General features: G+C 40.3%; 1 protein-coding gene across 2 annotated transcripts in view; it reads left to right on the forward strand.

Annotated features, from left to right (window-relative positions):
- Positions 1-1,924: 1,924 nt before the first annotated feature.
- Positions 1,925-22,400, forward strand: part of snrka (SNF related kinase a) — a 30,960-nt gene continuing 10,484 nt past the window's right edge. Inside the window, exons 1-6 of one of the 2 annotated variants that reach the window (XM_047361034.1) lie at positions 1,961-2,064; positions 2,541-2,663; positions 4,846-5,559; positions 13,813-13,954; positions 20,384-20,596; positions 21,382-21,516. In XM_047361034.1, the coding sequence (XP_047216990.1) occupies positions 4,971-5,559; positions 13,813-13,954; positions 20,384-20,596; positions 21,382-21,516 (1,079 nt within the window). In that variant the 5' untranslated portion in view covers positions 1,961-2,064; positions 2,541-2,663; positions 4,846-4,970. Of the gene's footprint in view, positions 2,065-2,540; positions 2,664-4,845; positions 5,560-13,812; positions 13,955-20,383; positions 20,597-21,381; positions 21,517-22,400 lie in introns of both variants that reach the window. The other variant, XM_047361033.1, reaches the window with a different exon arrangement.

Below are 22,400 nucleotides of genomic sequence, written 5' to 3' on the forward strand. Positions count from 1 at the left end.
ATTGAGAGTTGAATGATTAAATCTTCTTCTTTCATTTTCCATCTTGTTTTCCTTCTTAACCCAACATGTTTTTATATGCTGTATAAATGTCCTCCAGCTTTCTATAAATCCCAGTACTCTTGTCATGCTGTTTATGAATATTTCCTATTGAATGACACATATGCCAACATTTTACAGAATACGTCATCTCTCCCAGGTTGGGTATGATGAGTGTTATTAGTTGCTCTTCTGTGACATAACTTTGCTTCTATAACTTGGCTCATCAGAGAGAAAAATCTGTGTGTTTTCTTAAATGCTTGAACCAAATGTTCAGCTTTTTCTTGATTACTTACAGTTGCCATAACTAAGTCACCACTACTTAGTTTCATATGGGATGAAAATTTCCTGTGTATATAACTTTTTGAGTTTCCAGAATCATTTATTTCTTGTTTTTATGGCTTCCCTACAGTCATTATTTCATCATGGTGCTCTCTAGACAAATTTATTTTCTGTGGTTTTAGGTATTGTTTCATCGACTAACCTTTCATTTAGTTTGTCTATCCATCATGTAAAAATCTTTAATATTCCTTCATCTTATTGCAATTATATTTTGATAAATAGCCCAGTTAGCTTTCTCCCACTTCCACCTAGGAGATTTATTTATTTTGTCATAGCTCACCTTTACTCCAATTTTAGTCATCATAGGGTAGAGGTCGCTGCCTATCGTAGAACGCGTTATGACTTTCCATGAGCTAATACTAGCTAAATTGTTGGAAACAAATGTCAAATCACTGCCATATCCTGCTCCTCCCCCATTAATAATTCACAACAAATTATGATCATGTATATATTCCTCTACAACTTCATTATATTATATTATAACAGTTAACATGTATTATGTGAATTTTAAATTCCCAAACTATGTTAAGTGGCCTTTCAGTGATCCCACAACAACATCCAACAGACTTTAGCATAATTTTTCCCACGGATTATAAAAGTTAATCATATCTATACTACCTCTGCTGGTCCATATCTTAGACTTAATTGATTCGCTGCAGGGAGTGATAAGATTTTGAGGAAGCAGTAACATGCGTTTACTTTTGTTACTATTACAAATTGAGGAGCAGCTGCTCTGTTTCTTTCATTGTTCATGCGCCTATGAGATGCAATATTTCCTGGATTCATCAATTTCATGTGCTGCAATCTAATTAATTTGTAAAGTGTATAACTACACAGGGGATAAAACTGGGTTAAACGTTTTCTACCGAAGTCATCATTACAACTATGGTCAGTAAGTCAGAGGAGAGATCCAGTTTAAGGTGTGACCGAGGCTCAGGATGGATGGTGCTCTGGTCTCCTGTGAATACAGCAACAAATCTGACTGTTCGCCTCTGGATGGTGCTGTAGTCTTTACGCACAATAGAAGACAGGAGCTACATGGCAGGTCTGGGAGGAAATTATGCAACACCACAGGGACATAAAGTGTACTCATCATCACACAGGAGGACACATCAATGGACTAATGGGGCGTTCTGCTTTATGCAACCCCATTAATACACTTTTTTAATCCAAATTATAACGTCACTAAGAACTGAACCGTTGTGTTTATTAAAGCCGCTTGTTTATCTTGCTGCGGTCTTTTGCCATCAAGAGCCTGTTTGACGTCAGAGCTGAATGCGGTTGGTGATGCTCTTGTGCTGCGTTCAATAAAATCTGGTAAGAACGTTTGGCTTGGCTGATGTCCTAAGCCAAAAAGAATTCACAAAATGAAACCGTACATTTGTCACTTCTCTTGGTTAAAAAAAGTGAATGGATTTAAAATAAAATTTTATTTTCTCCAATGAGGTTGAAATGTCGCATAATGCTTAAGCAGTATGGGGACCATATTTACTTCCCACCAAAACGGGATATCTGGAAATGTTGACACTATGTTAGGTACCTGAACGTCACATCTCAGCCCCTTCCCCGGCTGGGAGGAAACAGCCATTCCGAACAGCGCAGTCGTTGCTAACGATGCGATTTTCCGTCTTACGGATAAATCCTGGGTTTAGGGACTTCATGGGTGCCGCGGTCACCGAAAACAAGGTGTGCTGTCCTTTCTTATTTATTTGCTATACATGCTAGTTGTAGGTATTTGCCGCGAGCTGCGGTACTAGGCGAGTACCAGATTCAGGGTTTAATGTGTGCTGAAGAGGCTGAGGAGCGGAGCGCAACGAGCCGCACGAACTCTAGCACATTAAGAACTACTTGTTTACAGGGGCTAACGCTGTAATGTCTAAGGCTTCGCCGTCTGAGAGCTCCTTTGGCCGGGGCGGTGTGACACTGCTGGAACTGGCTTTGTGTGGTTGTTAGTGTAAGCTTGTGGCACTTTGTCTTTAAGCTAACGCTATAAATCAATGAATACCGGCCGGGCCTAGCCTGTGCTGTCGTTAGGCTAAACGGTGAATAAATGTGCCTGTTTCGCTGCACACTCCTTAGCTAGCTCGGCCAACATTTGTGTGCTTGGAGGGTGTCTGTTACGTCGTATATGTCCCTTAAAATTCAGCTGCGGTTCCCAACAGGACGCCACGGAGGTGTAGTAGCTTGTATGCTAATGCAGCTGCCATCCTGTCAAAACAAGCCCAGCCTCCTCACAGCGACCGGAAAAAGGGACATGCTGGTTATTATAAAGGTTTCAGCTGCAGGTAGAAGTTTACATCAACTCATAAATGAGATTGTCCATTTTTCTTCTAGATTGGAATGATTATACAACAAACATCAATGATTATATAAACAAGAATTGGGTTGACTAGTTTAAATTTATTGTTGATGGTGAATAATCCACTCAGAATCACAGTTCTACATAATGTGTGTTTTTTCGCCAGCTAACTGCTGATTTAAGGGGGAGCCTGATGAATTTGAAGGTAGTCCCTCTTGATTATTGCATCCACTTTGTGCAGTGCACCAGTACCACTGGCAGTAAAACAACCCCGGAGTCTGGGCTTGAATGAGATAGAAAATCTGTGCAATGAGCTAAAGATTAGGGTGATGGCAAGGAGGCCTTCAAAACCTTTTGTGTTCTTTGCAAATTATGAAAAATACCAGAAACAAAAGGCTTGTTGGCAATTATAGGAAATGTTTCATTGCCATAATTCAAATAAAGCATTTTCTGTTTACTATTGACAGGCCATGTTTAGTTAAATGTTTACACAAATCAATGGAAATGGTGGAATTATGGGAGAAAAATAGTCTTCATATGCCAGAATGTATGCGTGTGTTTTCATCTGGGTCTCTCTCCAAAAACCTACAGTTAAATAGTGAAATGTTTATTCTGGATATAGTATAGATGTTCCTTTGGTGAAACTAAAGAGTTTGTGTCGCTGGAAGACATAAAATCCTGAAAATGAGACAAAAGTAACTCACTTAGCCACCCAAGAAAGGTACAAGTAATTTCTGAAATGCACAATGTAAGTAAAAATATTTGTATACCCAACTAAATATTCTTAGGCTACAAAGTTCATTATTTTATGTTCTCTCCTTAAATCCTGCCGCTTTGTTTTGCCGTTTCTGCCGCTTGCTGTAGTATTTTGAATTGCTGGTTGTTATTGGTTCTTTTTTATTCAACTGAATGCAGTATTTGCAAGGAATACTCTGATTGGATGAAAACGCCTGTCTGTGATTGGCTGTTGTGGTTCATTTACAAAGACTTTGTCAAGTTGCGAGCGCAGAGATGGAGCTGAGTGCGTGCACGGGGGAGGCGGAGCAGGAGAGTCAGAGTTGAGCGTGTGCCAGAACACGTATGGTGCTAGTGTGTGTGAGATTTAAACACACACCACAAATTATTGTTTGTTTACATAGATGTATATGCTCGCATCATTCTCCCTGCATGCTCAGGTTGGTGGCACAAATAGTGTGTGGTCACCTCTGGGTGTGCACGTGTCGAGCGTGTCTGCGCGTCGGGGCGGAACATCGTGGCTCGTCCAGTGTGAGGTTTAGAAAAAGACAATGCATAGACCTGTTTTATAATACATGTAACCTTAAATGACTTCTGTTGTGATCAGCTCAATGTTTAGCCTCTTTCTCAAAACATTTCCGTCACAAACCCATGAAGACAGGTCGCCTGTAAGCTCCCACTAAAGATTTGTAAATCGCGTATCCTTCATTTTCCTGCACAGCTGTGACTACAAAAACCATAGCAGGCAGTGCGGGATGATGGGAGCCGACGTTGACAACAGGCATTTAATCTGCATCGTGACTCTTTCCATAACGTTCTTTTAAAAACAATAATGGCGGTTGAACTCCTATATCTTACCTAACTCTTCTTGTCGGAAGTGATTTCTGGGTCTTGCCTGTAAATCCTGCTGCTGGCCGGTACTTCATCTCTAGATCAATCCTCCAACCTGCATATCTGTCTTGCCTCTATAGAAGTCAGCCTATACGGGCCTTTGACCATCCAGCTTGGTGAGTCAGGGACGGATCAGAGGTGGGCTGATTTCCAACCCGCCCTGCTGCAGCTAACAGGAAGGTCTTGGTCTTGTTCAGCAACAAACTTTCTACAACCTTTAGCACCACCATTTCAAAGATTTAGGTCAATGTAAATGTTAGTTCCTGTGTGTATATTTCGATTCATAGAAAATACAAACTTCATTCAGACTTTTTCACCCAATTGTCAGTTTTAAGAATCCTTACAGTTTTGTGTTGTATAATCATTCCAGTCTGGAAAGAGACCAGTTTAATAAATCTTTAAAACCCTCAGATTAATGTGATTAGTGCCTGTGATGAGCCGATGCCAACTTCAGACTGGAAAATGTATGACCTGTGAGGTTAATGTTTCTCGTGTTGTGCAGTAGAGTCTTTTTTCGGTAACTTTGTGTCTTTTCCTTTTAGGAAACTGGAGCTATGGGTTTCCTCTTCAGCCTTGGATGAAGTGAAATAAGCTGGACCCACAGGAGCCCAGTGACCTGCCCCTGCCTACAGGGGGGGCTCCCCTCTCCCCTTCACCCTCTCCAGCCATGGCAGGTTTCAAGCGGGGATACGATGGCAAAATCGCAGGCCTTTATGACCTGGATAAGACGCTGGGGCGGGGCCATTTTGCGGTGGTCAAACTGGCACGGCACGTTTTCACTGGGGAGAAGGTTGCGGTGAAGGTGATCGACAAGACCAAGCTGGACACTGTGGCGACGGGCCACCTTTTCCAGGAGGTGCGCTGCATGAAGCTGGTGCAGCACCCTAACATTGTGCGCCTGTATGAAGTGATAGACACTCAGACGAAGCTTTATCTTATCTTGGAGCTAGGCGATGGGGGGGATATGTTTGACTACATCATGAAACACGAGGAAGGCCTGAATGAAGAGCTGGCTAAGAAATACTTTGCCCAGATAGTCCATGCCATCTCCTACTGCCACCGGCTGCATGTGGTGCACAGGGACCTGAAGCCTGAGAACGTGGTGTTCTTTGAAAAACAAGGACTGGTTAAGCTCACTGACTTTGGATTCAGTAACAAGTTTCAGCCAGGGAAAAAGCTGACCACGAGCTGTGGATCTCTGGCATACTCTGCTCCGGAAATCCTCCTGGGCGATGAGTACGATGCTCCAGCTGTAGGTATGTAACCAACCAAGGCTGAGGCCTGTAATGAGTCATGCTGTTAATTAGAGGAAATTATTCAAGGGCAAGAACATATGAACCAACAGGATGTGAGCTATTCCTTTACACTGCTTTTATGAAGGTATATTTTCCACCAGGCATAAGGTCCCTTATGATTTGGATGATGTTCTGATGACCATGACCAAACCATGGGCCACCAAACTTCTCTTTGTGGGAGTTTTTCCACAGAATCAGCTCCAGTGTTAACTGGGTGCTTGTGGTTTGTTGGCACCAGTTGTTTGTGTTTCTGTCCCGTAAAGCTCAGTAAAACCGATCCAGTAATGTAGAGTTGGGCCAGAGGAAAGAGCTGCTTTAATCAGGAGCAGATCATGTTGGATCTGCTTAATTTAAACTTCAGGAATACCTTTAGCTCTGTTCCTCTTCCCACTGTTAATGTAGATATCACCCACCACAGAGTTTCAGCAGGTCATTACAGCTGATAGCGTACTGCTAAATCCATAAATACTATTTCTGACTCACTTTGGATGGAAATGAGCGAATCTTCTCAAGCACTGCTTGCTATTTAAAACCAGCTTTAATAAATAAAGATTGTGATGTTTGACCATCTGGTTGCAGGAATCCAGAGTTAAATATGATTACTGAACTTGTGTCCACGCACTGCTCTATTCCACTAAACTTTCATTAAAATGGAGAAAGATCAAAGCTTTGGGGCGTGAGGTTTAAAGAGGTTCCAGGTTGGCCCTCAGTTTGTGTGAAACCAAACCGGTTCTTTCATAGAACCTCATCAGCTGTGGTTATGATCTGGAACTGCTTGGTGGGAAAACCCACTCAAATAATTGACTAAAGATTTTCCAGATAACATTGTTGTAACAGCTTTAATGAACGAGTTTTGCACGTGTCTCGCCTCACATGTTGGCTTAGTGTTCAGAAGGTTAGGCAGGACCATAAGGAGCACAATATTAACCATCAGGCTTCAGGTGTTGCAGGATGCTGCAGTCTGTGTCTGACACTTGTCATCATGTTGGTTCTGTGGTACAAGGTCAGCTGGATTCAATCTCATGTCTGTGGGAGTCCCATTGCACTGAATTAATTGTCTCATTGATTTTCCATGGAGACCAACAGAGCAGACTGATATCCTGTTTGTTCTTTGGTTACAGTACATCGTATCTTTCTCACCAGTTAGTTTTATTTAAAGCAGACAGCATGGCTTAAAGTCTGAGATTTGTCTAACTGAACAGATTTATTTCTCTTTAATTATGTTTGCACTCCTAACGCTGAAAAATCTTTCATCGGTCGCATGTTTATGTATGCTGTGAGCACTTTTTAATCTGCTTTTAAATGGTGTCGGTTATTTATTTAGTCTTTTTTTTAATGTATTTTTCACAAACTCACAGCAGCTGAAGAAATGGTTACATTATATATATTGTCTCTCAGGTTTTCAAAGCTACATGGTTTTCAAAGGTTGGAAGACTAACGTTTTGCTGTTCAGGAACAGCATGTTTCTCTGCAGTTCTGCATTTTCTAATTGAATAGGTTCGGTGCATGAAGCTGATGCATTGCCAGTAAGAGGCTAATGAAATCTATTGCCCCTTTTCCACTGGCTCGATTTGACCTGACTTGACTCCACTCGGCTTTCTTTGCGAGCGTTTCCATTATAGTTTTTCCTGTACCGGTGCCTAGTTTTTTGGTCCCTGCTCCTGAGCAGGTACGACTGGGGCTAGGTCGGAACTACATGTGACGTGACCAGACTGTCTTTCACTGATTGGCCGTGGGAGGAGGAATTAGGTTTTTGTTGAGACAGTGCCTGAAAATTTTATAAAACTCAAGAGCAACAACAATAATATTAAGGACCAAAGTGGCCGGAATTGGTCAAACGTAATTTTACCATTTACGGGTTATAAACCAGCCTGAAGGCTGACAGAAAAGAAAAAGGACAAATCAGCTTTCTGAATTACAGCAGGCAGAGCGCTGTATTTATTAAAATCCTAAACCAGCTGATCACACATAAAATCAGCTGTTCAGAGGCACAAATATTTCCCCCGAAACACACGAAACAGAACCACCATGAAACAACGTGTTTGGTTCGGACATTTATTGCCCTTTAACGAACCAGCGTCAGCAGGACGAGGGAGCAGGCAGAGAGCAGCTGCCTGTAATCAGACTGCCTGCATCGGACCCAATGGGAGAAAAGCCCCGGTGAATCTGCAGAGCACGAATATGCAATATCCAACCTAAAAATAATTTCAAAGGTCATAAGTCTGCGGTTTTGCGCTTTTAAGTCCTTGTCCTCATTGTTGCCATGGATAAGACAAAAACTTCCTCATAAAGCCCAAAATTGTAACTTCTTCAGGCAAACTTTGGAGCTTCACCATCCAGACAGCAGCGTCTCTCCTCTCCGCTTCTCCTGCCACACCTCCCTCTCATCAGAACCCGTGAGCCTTATTTAATAAGTTCTGGCTGGGCTGTGGTCCAAATAATTATCCTAGTAGATCATTTTAGACATAAAAAACTTAAATAAGACATTTTTGCATATATATTAATACAAACATTATTAGTATTTAGCTAATTTATGTTTTTATTTTATATTTATTTTTGACCATTTCACGCTGATTACTTTAATGTGAAAATGTAACAGTAACATTAATAGCAGCACAGCTCTACACTCATGGCTGGGGGCGGGGCTTCAGCCACCATAGCTTCAGCCATCGGCGGGTCAGTGGAAACACAACAGTTACCGTACCGAGTAGATCGAAACCGAGTGGAGTGGAGCCGCACCGGCTAAAACGAGAAAGTGGAAAAGGGGCAAAAGATGACTGGCTAGTAGGCGAGTGGAGGTGAAGTGCCGAAACCCTGTGGGAGTTTGAAACATCTATGGCAGCAGTTTGCACAACTGCAAAGCACAGAATTACAACATCTTTATTGCTTGTCAGTGAACCAGGGCTGCAACTAATGATTATTTTAATAGTTGACTAATCTATCAATAATTTTTTCGATGATATTTTTTATGATCTCCATCATAACTGTCTGTGATTGAAACCAACTTTTCAGTCCCTCGTCAACATGTTTTACCTCACTTGTTCTACTCTACAAACCTGTGAATGTCCCTTTGTTGCCTCTTGTTGTCACTCTCCTTTATTTAACATCTTTACTAATAAAATCCCAGAAATTATAAATTTAAAATTTAACTGACCCTGATCCTTTTTAAGGAAAATATTTCTTTTCAACTGCTAAAAAGTTAAAGATCCAAATGTATTTAAAACAAAATCTTTCAACCTTTAAGCTTTTAGGAATGCTTGACGTTAACAAGGATTTTAAATGGCTGTGTTTATGTGAACGAGTGTAAAAAGGTGAGCTTCCCAGCATCAACATCAAGGAATAAAGATGAAGGAATTATTCATTTCCAGACATACTCTCCAGCTCTCCAGTAAGACATTGAAGTTAATTAAAACTATCCTGTTATGCAGATTAACCGTAATCTCAGCCAAGCTGATTTGCCCAGTAACAAATGAAACACTGAAATAAACCAAACATTAACCATTAGATATAATCTGGCTGAATTAAATCTGTGTTTAACTTCCACAAACTAGCAAGAGTGTGAAAACGATGTGCCCTGGAAGGCAGGTTTTTTCACTGGGTATGGAGCGAATCGGCCGCACCTTCAACTGACAGCTGAAGGAGCACTTTTACAATTAATTTTGATAAACTAAGCAGATATTTTAACTCTACATTCTCACCTAAAATTATCTCAACAGTTTTCTTTGTGTCACAGAAATGTAGTTAATTAAACTTTACTCGCAGAGTTTGTTGCTTCCTTCTGCCATAGCTGCTTTGACCCGCAATGAATCATGGGATAGGGTGGGCCGTGACACAGGCATGTGAGGCTATATTGCCCTCTGCAGTCCTCTCAGTGAACTGGAGGTGAAGTATAGTGCTTAACCCCGTGACCTGAAATATTCAGACATTCTGTACTATTTGTTTCTAGTTTTTTATACGGGGCTTAGACGCTTGAAATTTTGCATCAGTGTTTTTCATAATTGACCATGTTGATTACACCCACCAATCGTTGCAGCTCTATGGTGAACACACACCTTCCCTAGCAGGTTTTACTGGCTGTATAATAGGCAGCTACAGGTGTACATTAAGAATGATAAGACTTACAGTGGTCCTCTAATTAATACAAACCCGTATGTATCTACTTGGTTTTTTTTATTTGTTTAGATATTTTTTCGGCACTAGTGGTCTTTATTTTTGACAGTAAGCAGACAGGAAAGAGGCGTAGAGAGAGGGGGAGACATTCAGCAAATGTCGCCGGGTCCAGGACTCAAACCCGGGACAGCCGCCTCGAGGACCGTAGCCTCCGCATATGGTCGCGCGCTTAACCCCCACACCACCAGCGCCGCGCCCATATCTACTTGGTTTTATGCAAACCTTCAGTTTGCCCATGATTCTGTAGCAGTAAAGTAACGAACATGACTAGTTTGAGATTATACTTTCTAGACATACTATATAAATTTTACATTTTGTTCATGCATTCATAATTGTTATTTATAGAGCCCTGTTGAGATTGATGCGCTCTCAGCTGTAAAGGCAGCTCAGGGTGTAGCTAATCGCCTAGACGTGTATTAAAAAGCCAGTTTATAGTCACTGAAGGCTGGATGTCTGTAAAGAAGACTGGTATCTGTCATTGTCTTTGACTGAGCTGAGATGTTAGAAAGGAGAGAATAAAATGAGTTACAGGTGTTGGAGCTCCTAGAACAACACCAGTACCTAAGGCAGGGAAGCTGGGGTGCTGGTGAACCTGCACCTTACCAGCTTGTCCTTGTCTCTAGTGTGTATCTAGTGTGATTTTCAAATAGAAACTGTGTAGGAACAACTATTCTTTCTTTATTGACTAAACCAGGTTGGATATTTAACTTCTGGTTAAGAAAGATCAAAAGAATAATAGAAATGAAGTTTGCCTTATTTAAAAGACTGTATCTGGTATTGCAGATGGCTGCAGGTAGCTGCATAGCCCGTCTGCAGGGAGCTACATTTAATTTCCCTGTGGGATTAATAAAGTATTTTTGAATTGAATGAAGCTGTTCGATCTATTTTTCCCTTCAGTTGTCCACGAGATACGGATGGTGATGCTGAACTATGAAATGAGCTTCATCGTCCCACATCATCTTACACCTCAGGATATGCAGCTAAATGCCACTTAGACCAAATGACAAGCTGACTATGAATGCCATGAAACTGCTTCAGCGGGGTAGGGCTGACTGAGCCAAGCGCCATCTATTCAGTTTGCCTTTTAGTTGAAGTTACAGTTAAGGCCATAATTATTCATACCCCTTGCATATTTATGTTTTAACATCCTCTTTAAATTTGATCATGTTTTTTGTGAGTGGAAGTAATAATAATATTTTGCAGTCCTGAGCTGAATCTGATAGAAGATCTGTGGAGGGAGCTAAAGATTAGGGTGATGGTAAGGTGGCCTTGGAGCTCATCACCAAAGATAATTCATCCAGAAACATGGAAAAAGCTGCTGGGAACAGTTTTTCATCGATTATTGAAGATTAAGGGGATCAATCGTTTTTTTGATAAAATGTAAATGAAAACCAATAAAGTACTGTTTTATTTAACTGAGGCTCCTTTTTACATTATCTTCTCAAACATGTCTGTCTCATTTCCTACCTGAAACCGACTTCTTGGTTGTATGAAAATCATGTGAAATGTAAATCTGCTAGGGGTATGAATAATTTTGGACTTAATTGTACACTAAGTCACTTAAACTACATTCCAAAAAAGGTTGAGAACTCACTGAAGTCTGATCACTAACTCTGATGTTTAAATTCACTTTAATCTCTGTTAATATATCTGATCAAAGTCTCTTTTACCTCTTTGGAACGTTTTATTATTTATGTGACATTATTAGATTTTGAACAGATTAGGCTAACCTTTGTATGTTTGAATAAAATGTAGTTGTCTTGTTTTGGGTTTTTACCCCATTAACAACAGGTGCTGTCAGCCCTCAGAACCGGAGCGTGGAACTGGAACATGCTTACCTGGGCTGCAGTAACCACAGAACCTCCTGCAGCAGTAACTTGTGCTCGGAGGATGTGGTTAGCATGAATCTGAGTTGAAGCAGCTGTGCAGCAGTTACACAAAGCACTGCCTCCTGTCAGGAACCCAGCCGTTAACGTTGATGTGAATATGTTCTGACGGTGGATGGTTTGTGAAGCATCATCAGTGACATGCTGTTATGCCCAGATGGAAAGTAGCTTTTGCTGGGTCGGGTTCAAAGCATCTCTTCTCATTGTGAGATTAATGTTGTTGTCCTTGACCAATAAATAATAAACAAACAAATGGACATTTAAATCTAGACATTTAGATGTCAACAACAAATCTGCCTGAATCCCCCTCCTTTCGCTCGGCGGCTGAACTTTGGATTTGTCTTGGTTACCTGTGTGGAATTGGGCACTCCACAGATCGGAGCTGATGTTCACCTTTAGCTGAGTGTGACCAGGGCTTCCTTTTTATATGGATCTGTGGTTCTATGAGCATGGATTATGTTACTGTTTAAAGGAACACCCTAATAGGAGCTTGATCCCTGAACGTTCCAAATGATGTCTCCTCGTTTTCTCCAGTCCTGAATAATGACAGCAGGTCTTCTCTGTAAACTCCCTGTGGAGGACACACACTGCCAAAATACAGACATAACTGGTGAGAGAGAGGGTTTGGACAATTATTACTGTTTACAATGGAGTTTCAATTTGTATTTTGTTTTTCACTCTAATAATTTGTTTATGTTTCATTATGCCTATTTATTGTTTTTATTTATTATTTTGTTTTCTGTTGCAGTTTAAAAGTCTGCCCCCCACCCACCCGCCTTGATTGGGTCAGGCCAAAAAACGTTCATTAACTCACAATATTAAATAAGTCTTTAGAAAAAAGGAATAAAGAAAAATTAAAGGAATATCAATGCAGAAATATCTCTGTAAAAAATATTAGGAAATGCCTAAATATGAACAGAAGACTGAAGATAAATCTATACATTGAACGGGATGATAATGACTTGGATCTCTGATGGGAAATCTAGACTATTAGAGGTTTCCTTTGCCAGGTCACATCAGAAACTGTACTTTACCAGGGCAGACATGATTCATAAGTGTTTTTCATTCATCTTGAATTATCTGTATTTTTTACACGCAGAGAGAATTTAATGATCATATCATCATGTTATCATCATGTCATTTGCTGGTTAGAAAAACAAGGATTTTTCTTTGAAATGTTTTTATTCTTCAACACTAATTTGATCCAGGTTAACATGAACCAAAAATAAACATGCAGCAGTCCTGCTTAACCCCTGGATCAGCTTTGCACTGTCCAAAAACACTTCAAAACCTGTATATTATTAAAAAAAATCCAAATCTATAAGTAGTTGGGTTGTTAAGTTTACGTCTGCTCATCATAAGCATAAATGTGATATGTATTTATTGCTTGTTAATGATGCATTTGAACCATTGGTTTTTTTCATGGTGGACTAAAGGACCAGTAGAAAAACTGCATTCATTGTTAAAATCAAGAATTTTAATGCACAAAATAAAATTTCTTGCCGATTTTCTCTCCTTCACAAAAGGTCTGCATTAGGAGTGGCCAATTTAGATCATGAAGGATTAGAAAATGTTGACCTGCAAAAGCAGAGATTGATATTGTCTATAAGGGACATTCTATGCATTGGAGTTTGGTGGTCTTGCTCAGATGCTTAACGTTCAGTTTTCTACTTTTTAGACTATGGTTAGAAATGCTTTGTCCTAAGTTGCTGCTTTATGGTTTGTCATTAAGAGCTCTGATTTTATATCGGACAATTGTTGTAGAATCGTGACCTGCTACTATCTCCTTACTTCCTACTATCACCCTGTTGGCTTATCAGGAGGACATCTTCATATTTTGCTCTCTGTCCTGTTGCTCAATCAGATGTTTAACAACGTGGGTGTATTTGTGTTCAGTTCAGCTGTGTAATTTCTTCATATTATAACCCAGCTGTTCAGGGTGAGAAAGGGAGAACTTTCATTTTAAATAGCTTTTGGACCCCTTCTTCTTAACTGCTTGTTGCGAAGCCAAACATGTTTTTTTTTTTTTTTTAGTGTTATCTACTAAAAATACCAAACAATAGACAAGTGTGTAGCTCTGAAGTGTAGAATCTGAAGACCTGCTTAGTTTGAGTGATGAGGGATTCAGGCTGTACCTCTGTGTGTCTCCCTGCCTCAGACATCTGGAGTCTCGGTGTGATCCTGTTCATGTTGGTTTGTGGCCAGCCGCCTTTCCAGGAAGCAAACGACAGTGAGACTCTCACCATGATAATGGACTGTAAATACACTGTACCGGCCCACGTCTCCGGTGCCTGCAAAGAGTAAGTGTTGTTTAGCATTCTTCTCCTTTTCATTCTGCATCCACTCTGTATCCATTTATGTGTATGTTTATGTAAAGAGTTTATTTCCCTCTTTATGCAGAGCGTGCCTCTGGAAACAACATTTAATTAAGCTTCATTAATATAAGGTTTTTTTTATGCAGACAAGTGTAACAAAGTTCTTTACAGATGTTAAAAACAGATCAACATAGAAACGATAGAAATAAGAACAAAAACATGTACCCACAAAATAAGATATATATTAATCAATTTTAGGGTGCGAGGAACAGAGGAAATACACTGAAACACTGAAAATATGACGCATAGAAATGCCACCACAGAGACAGTTTTTCCCCAGACCGTCTCTCTGATGAACACACGTTTCACAGACTGCATGTATCTCTGGTCTACAACAGTCTTGCTCAGTACCAGAGGTCTGTTAAAGAAGCAAAGACCCATTTTTGTCTAAAATCATGACCAACAACAGCCATTGCCATACAATTTACTTAAATCCACCCACATCTGTTTTGGTTGATGTCTCAGTCACTACTTATGAGAAATGTCTGCTTTTTCATTGAAAAAGTGGCATCTGTTAGACATCCTATTGGGACACCTGTTAATGTAGTTCTCTCTGTTGTCCCTGCTGGTTCTGCTGTATTTGAGCAGTTTGAACCAGTGTCTTTTACTTATTTGAACAAAAGTGTGCAATACATGAGAACTACTAATTGCCCTTATGATGTTCTTCCTACTAAGTTGTTAAAATGTTTTTTTTTATAACTGGTCCTACTCTCCTGTCTTTCATTATCTCCTGTCTTAGTTCAGAAATTATGCCAACTGCCTATTGGCCATTGCCCTTCTTTTCTAAAGTTTTAGAAAATATCTTTTTACCCAACAGCAGCCATTTTTAGAAGACAATTGTATTTTAGGTACATTTCAGTCTGGCTTCAAACAACGGCATAACACAGAGTCTGCTTTACTAAAAGTATATAATGACATTGCTATGTCCGTTGATGATAGTTGTCCTGTTGTCCTGGTGCTGCTGGACCTCATGGCAGCCTTTGATACTGTCGATCATTCTGTCCTTCTGTCTCGCTTAAGCCACTATGTTGGACTGACAGCTCCTTCACAGTTGACAACGTATCCCACGCCAGTGCTCCTTTGTCATGTGGGGTGCCACAGGGTTCCATTCTTAGTCCACTTCCATTTCTCCCTCTATCTGCTTCCACTCAGAGCGATTATACCTCGGCACCGCCTGCCTTTCCACTGCTAGACAGATGGTCTTGAGATTTACCTGTGTTTCATTCAATACTCCCTCCTTGATGATGGCTTTGCAGTAAAACTGTGGTTAAACCAAAATATCCTCTTTTTCAATGAACAAAAGACCAAATACATTTGGTGTGGTGAGAATGCCACCATTGACCTCAGTGCCCTGAATTAGAAATTTTGTGACAATGTAACAAATTTGGGTGTGTTTTTGATAAGAATTTTAAATTCAACAAACAAGTTGATTCAGTTGTCAAATTGAGCTTTTACCGCTTTCATCTTTTAGCTTAAGTTGATTCCTTTTTAACCATGCTCATCTTGAGAAGGCTTTACATGTTTTTATCAGCTCAAGACTTGATTACTGTAATGTTCTTTATGTCAGTGTTTATCAGTCATCCCTCAACAGGCTTCACATCTTTTAACTGACACATCCAGACATCAACCCCAGGCTCCCTTCACTGGCCGTCTGTCCGTATTAGAATAGATTTGAAACTTTTATTGTTTTTAAAGCTCTTAATGGTCTGAAATTAGTAAAGGGCCAAAAGAGGCCCTTTACTCTGTAGAAGTGCACTTAGCGCACACTGACTAAACTGGTTTAACAAGGATGTATTCATTTCATTTTAATTTTTATTTATTTGTCTAGCCCTTTCAAAACTGCCGACTAGGCAACCAAAGTTCTTTACAAAGAATGCGGAAAAAGAAAAAACATTTCAGAAAAACAAAGATAAACAGCTGTTTGTTTATTAAAGCGGCTAGACCTACGTTTATTAATGTAAATCTGTTCTTTTCAATACTTATTGGGGGAGTTTGCGGGGAGGAGAGGGTGGGTCCCATGTCAAGCTGTTTCTTTGTTTTAAATACTGACAGTCTGATAATAAAATTCCTTACTTTCCTTTGATATGCCTATTCAGAATAATGTAAATATACAGAGCGGTAGAAATATAATCTTTGCTAGCTGGAATGTGTGAGGTTTAAACAACCCACTAAAGAGGCAAGGTCCTTCCTCATCTTAAAACATGGACACCGGATATCGTATTTTTGCAGAAGACCCATTTGAAAGATAAATTTCATTATCTCTAGCAAATTCTATAAGAAATGTAGGAGATTTTATGTCCATACCTGCATAAAACAAGGCCAGGAACACTGAAAAGGTTGGCCTTTATGGTGCCATTTCTTTACTAAATCTAGATGGGAAAATATTCTCTAAAATATTGACCAACAGATTAAACCCCTTTTTAACACGGCTACTACACCCGGTTCAAACCGGATTTATACCCCAGAGAAATTTGTCTTTCAATCATAGACGGTTACTTAATATATTTTACTCTACTGGCAAACCTAAAGAAGAATTGGCAGTTTTAGCACTCGATGCCAACAAGGCATTTGACCAGATTAAATGGCCTTATTTGTTCAAAATATTGAAGATTTAAATTGGGGGAAAACTTTATTTTAATGGTTAAATTACTGTATGTCAATCCTGTTGCTCATGTTCTTACCAACCAGATTCTGTCACCACCTTGGAAACACCTTTGCAACTCTAAAAGGAGGGAGGGCTAGCTCTGCCTAACTTCCTGTTCTATTATTTGGCTTTCCATATAAAATTCATGACATACTGGCTAGCTGACACTGGCGAACCCCTTAAGTGGGTGCAACTGGAGCAGGAAGCATATCAGCCCTACTGTAGATGCTATACTGTTACCTCCACTGCCTATTGATAAATCTCTATACAATGAAAACATGTTAATACATAGTACCATACGTATTTTTAAACAGATCGAATTACGCTTTATTTGAAGTCTTTATCCTTAGGTATGCGCATTGCAAACAATCCATGTTTTGAACGATCTACTCTGGACAGTATATTTAGACTTAGGAGACAGACAAGACTCTTGACAATCAGTGATTTATACTGAGACCATGTCTTTGCTTCTTTCAACCAAATATGACAAACATACAAGTTACCAGGAAGTGACTTCTTCACATACCTGCAGATAAGAGATTTCAGGAAGTACGTTGCCATACTGCTTAGCAGCTTGGTATGCTGCTGCATAGCAGCTGAGGAGAAAGCCCTACAGAGGGTGACCACAGCAGAAAAGATCATTGGTTGCTCCCTGCCTTCGCTTCTAGCTGTGTTCATCTCTTTCTCTGAAAGATTAGTGTTGTTTTTTTACATTTTCACTTTTCTATAACTCTATTTTAATTTTATTGTTGATAAATCTGCCCCTTTTGGAGATGAATATTAACTCCTTTGTGTATGTTTTTCTTTTTTTTTGAAAAGGTAAATACATGTTTGGTGGATTCTTCCATACAAACTTCTAAAACAATTATTAGATGGAATACCCATCGATTGTGAGATATAAGTGGGAAAAAAAAAACTCAAGAGATCTCAAATGGCACATATGGTTCAGAAATGGCTCATTTAGATGGTTTGTCTGGACCTTTATCAACTCATACGTCTCTAAAACGTCTATGCTTCACTTTTTTTTCTCATGGATTTTGGTACAACTAATGTTCAGATGCCATTGTGGTTTGCTACATACTTTCAAAAGAATATTCAGATTAGAAAGAGGTACTTTAGGCTGAAATGTGTTTTGTTTCTTTTCTGCTGTGTACCACATTCATTTACTCTCACTCAGTAACTTCCTTTTTAGACCTCTGCAATATTCTCTTTATTGTTATACCAGAACCTTTGAAATAAGCCTTGTCGTTCCTGAGATAGATTTAATTCATTTTGGAGCATAATTCTCTAAAAGGGTTTAAGAGGTTAAGCCTGTTTTCTTGTTGCTCATGGCTCAATGGCATCTCACGCACCTCCCTCAGAAAATGTGGGATCTCGGGATTTTACACTTGCCTGTGTGTTACCTGAGGTGTGAGTGTCAGCAGTACTGCGCTTCTCCCTCTGAGAAGGCGGACAGGAAGAGAACAACGTGAGAAAGGACAGCTGCCTGTTGGGAAGACGAGTTGTTACATCATAAAAGGACATGAGCTTAGAGGAGGATGCTATTAGCCTGTTCTGGAAGACTTGTTCTGATGGATGGAAGATGTGAGTGTAGACAGCAGCTCCATTTATACAAATCATCAGCAATGCTGATAGAATAGAGATGGCCCATTAGCACTGTTGGGCCTGAACACTGAACACCGCCATGTTTTTGAATGCTTGGAACTGGACAGTGTTAGGATACAAATGACAAAATTAATCTAATTAATTAGAGCTTTCATAATAATTAATAGTCAGTTTTTATCAACTAGGGAGGGTCATTTCTTTGGCACAAACAAATGACCAAAATAAATCGACATATACATGTAGATGTACAACAAATTCTACCTTGATTGTAAATTTAAACTGGAATGTTGTGGCTTGTATTCAGTGGTTCATCCAACCATGAAGATCTAGTTAGGCACTTAACCTCAGGTTGCCATCAATTGGTGTGTGAATGTGTGTGTTTGTGAGTGCGACTGGGTGAATGTGGCTCTAGCGTAAAGCACTTTGTGTAGTAGGAAAAGATCTATAGAAATTCATTACATTACCCTGTCATTAAATGACAAACAAGCTAGGGGAGCGATACGTAGCTTGTAGTTTATTATGTTCTGCATTCACTAAATATTTTTTTCTGTAATTTATTAATAGAAGTGAATGCATTAAAGTCCCAGCCCTACCTAACATACTGGTTTTTGGACTGGGGGGAAGCTGGAGAACCTGGGGAGAGCCCACCCATGCACAGGGAGAACAGACAAACTCTATACAGAAAGACCCCAGAGTGGGATTCAAACCGAAGACCTTCTGGCTGCAAGGCAACAGTCCTAATGACTGGGTCACTCTGCAGATCACAATGAAATATAAAATATCTAAAAGTAAAAATTCAACTGTGATTATTAATGCTAATGTGTGAATTGTTCTTATAATGTGTTGTTTGGGTATGTTGTTGTGAACAGCTGCTGTGTTGGCTAGACTGCAATCCAGAGTTAACTTTTTGTTTACATGATGAACAGAAAGCAAAAAGAGATGTTCGGTCAGTGGTGTTGGCTGCTCCACGCCTTATTTTCCATTATAGAAGCTGAAATGTGTGCACGTACGTTGTTAATATTATTGGCTTAAAAATCAAATGGCAGTAGAACAGACCTGAGGTTCACCACTTAGTATTCTGGGTTGCCTCTTTAGTATCACCTCAGCTACAGGTTGACCACGATCAGGAGAAGCTCTGGCTCATCTTTGGCATTAACCAAGAGAATCAAAACAATCCGGAATCTAAAACGAACATATGACCGTATCTTGCATGATTATACATGTGTAGGTATGCTAGCTCCTGCTGGAGGCTAATTAGCTAGGCTAATCCCCAGCATGACTGACAGGCAGCACCGTATAGTTCTACGCAACATTGTAGCCTGTAGCATCCATTAGTGTGGTCTGTCCCACACTGTGATGCATATATGCTGGGAGATTAGGTAGAGTTAGAAGAAGTAACGTAGTGAAGCTAAAATGAAGGCTGTGTGCAGGTTGCTTTGATTTTAGTGCCCACAGTTTGGGTCAGTCTGTGTACAGATGTTGTTAGCTCTATATGAGTAATTACTGGGAACCTTCAGTCATATTTGGGAGTGTTTGTTTACCACTGTACAACAACAGTAGAAAACAAGTTGATACCTAAAGTTTTTTTTCCCTGGTCCTATATCCCATCTGATCCTGTGGAAGTTCGATCTCAGCTTACAGTGCCACCTGCCCACCAGCTTCAGTTTAGCATCATCAAAGCCAACATCTCCCACTGTCTGTCAACATAACACACCGTACACTTACTTCTTCCATGTGTTTGCAGAGTGCAACCTAAAAGACATAAGGATCAATGTTTCTCCAATTAACAGCACTAAATGTGTCCCTGCCTGGCCCTGAATGTCAGATCTTATCACCGCGTTGAGCAGCGTTGTCCAGGCCAGGCACACCTCATCCTCATCAGCATAAAATGGAAACTCTTTCCTCCAATGAATGCACTGCTAAAAGAAGCCAGAGTACCTAAATAAATGTTATATTTAAACTTGCATCACATAAGAAAGTATTATGAAACCTCTAAGAACATTTCGACCTGCAGACTGTAACATGTCCAAGCATTCAGATGGCCCCGCGTCCCTTTCTGATTTTCAGAGTCTTCATCTCTAACTCTCCTCTCCATCTTATTCCAGTCTAATAGACCGCATGCTGCAGAGGGACCCCAAGCGCCGGGCATCACTGGAGGAGATTGAGAGCCACACCTGGCTGCAGGGGGTGGACCCCTCGCCAGCCACCAAGTACAGCACTCCCCTGGTCTCCCACAAGAATCTATCAGAGGAGGAGCACAACAGTATCATCCAGCGCATGGTGCTGGGAGACATCGCTGACAGAGAGACTATAGTCGAGTAAGTTTCATTTCGCTCTGAGTGACCTATAAAGCTCTTCTATTTATCATTGTTTTTATTACTCTTTATATGAATGTCATAAAACAGCGGCGTTATCATTAGTATAGGGATCCATTATTGGCTACATAGCAAACATACTGCAGTGTGTGTTTTATTGGATATAATCAGTCACAACAGCTAGGGGTGTAACAAGCCATCTTGATATAAAAACACCACAATATTTCTGGCATCAGTGAGCTCTACCTGAAGACAGTATTTATTGGAAGGCTAATTTATTTCAGTGATTCAATACAAAAAGCAAAGCTCACATATTTCTGATGATTCCACCTTACAAAAAACACAATAACATCCTTGTTAAAGGAAACAGAACTTCTTACTGTTTAATCTCTGGCCACTCCTGTGGAAGAAGGTGCTCTGATTAGAGGAGACCAAAATGTAACTTTGAATTTTATGCAAAACACTGCACATCAGGTTATATACACAGCAGGGTGGTGGCAGCATCATGCTGTGGAGATGTTGTTCTCCAGTAGCTGCTCAGTTGATGGGGTGATGGATAGAGGTAAATTCAGGAGCATCCTGGAAGAAAACCTGTTAGAGGCTGCTTGAAAACTAATGTTCACAGTTGTTCACCACGTTGTGAAGGTTCCGTGTGGTGACCGAAACAAAGAACGTTGGCTGGCGTCTTAGAAAATTAATTTATTATTTTTAGTATTACTGTTAGCAGATAGTGTGAGCAGGACACGTCCTGTTTGTCCTGCAGCCTCATCATTTCTCTGTTGTTTCAGGGCCCTGGAGACCAACAAATACAACCACATCTCAGCAACATACTACCTGTTAGCAGAGAGGATCCTGAGGGAGAAGCAGGAGAAGGAGGTCCAGACACGCTCCTCCAGCCCCAGCAACATCAAGGCCCACTTCAGGTAATGCACTATACACTGCGACTAAAGTAGAAATCATGTACCTTTAGTAACTACATTTCACTGTCATTGTTATAATAAAGTTTGGAGTAAAATTGACCTATCACGGTCCACTGCTCTACAGATCCCAGTCCCAGTTATATGAGACTGAGTGTGATGTCCAAGCCTTCACCTGTGGGAATCAGGGGAACTGGATGAGAGGAAATGCTCTGAACTATAAAAAGATCCTTCAAGTCTCAACCGTTATCTGTGTCTCATCATCGGTTTCTGTCATTTTTACCACCGTCTGTTAATTCTGACATTCCTCTCTGCTCCCAGCAGTGTTAGCTATGCTGCTATAAACTAAGAAGATGCGTTCTTGTTCAGTTCATTGCTCAGCAGTTCAAATATTTGCTCCAGGGTTCCTTGCCAGCATTGATTCTCTGGTTATAAAGGGAGGAGAGACGTTACGGGACACACTCACTCAGCTCCCTCTGTATTCTTTCTTCACTCAACAAAGCTGGAAGACTTTAAAGGTTTAAAGCAGCTGTTTACTGACATCCTGACTTGGATGCTCAGGTGCACTATGGGGAATCTGGGAACTCCCAAGCAATTAACTCCATATCTGGTTTAACACACCAGAGGAGGACGCGTGTGTGATCAGATTTTCCAGTGCTGTGTACATAGCAACAGTGACCTAGCTAAACACCACACTGACATCTGCAGGTGTGTGCTGTGGTTCTTGTATCTAAAATGGAAGCATTTTCCTTTCATACAGAACGACTGAGCACTAAGGGCAAATTAAACAGAACTGACAAGGTTCTGTTGGGAGTTTAGGTGTTTCAAACAAATCTAAAGCATGATCTAATTGCTTTTATTTAAAACAGTAAAGCAACATTATTATTAGA

This window comes from Girardinichthys multiradiatus, chromosome 3 (genome assembly GCF_021462225.1).
Source record: "Girardinichthys multiradiatus isolate DD_20200921_A chromosome 3, DD_fGirMul_XY1, whole genome shotgun sequence".
Taxonomy (NCBI): Eukaryota; Metazoa; Chordata; class Actinopteri; order Cyprinodontiformes; family Goodeidae; genus Girardinichthys; species Girardinichthys multiradiatus.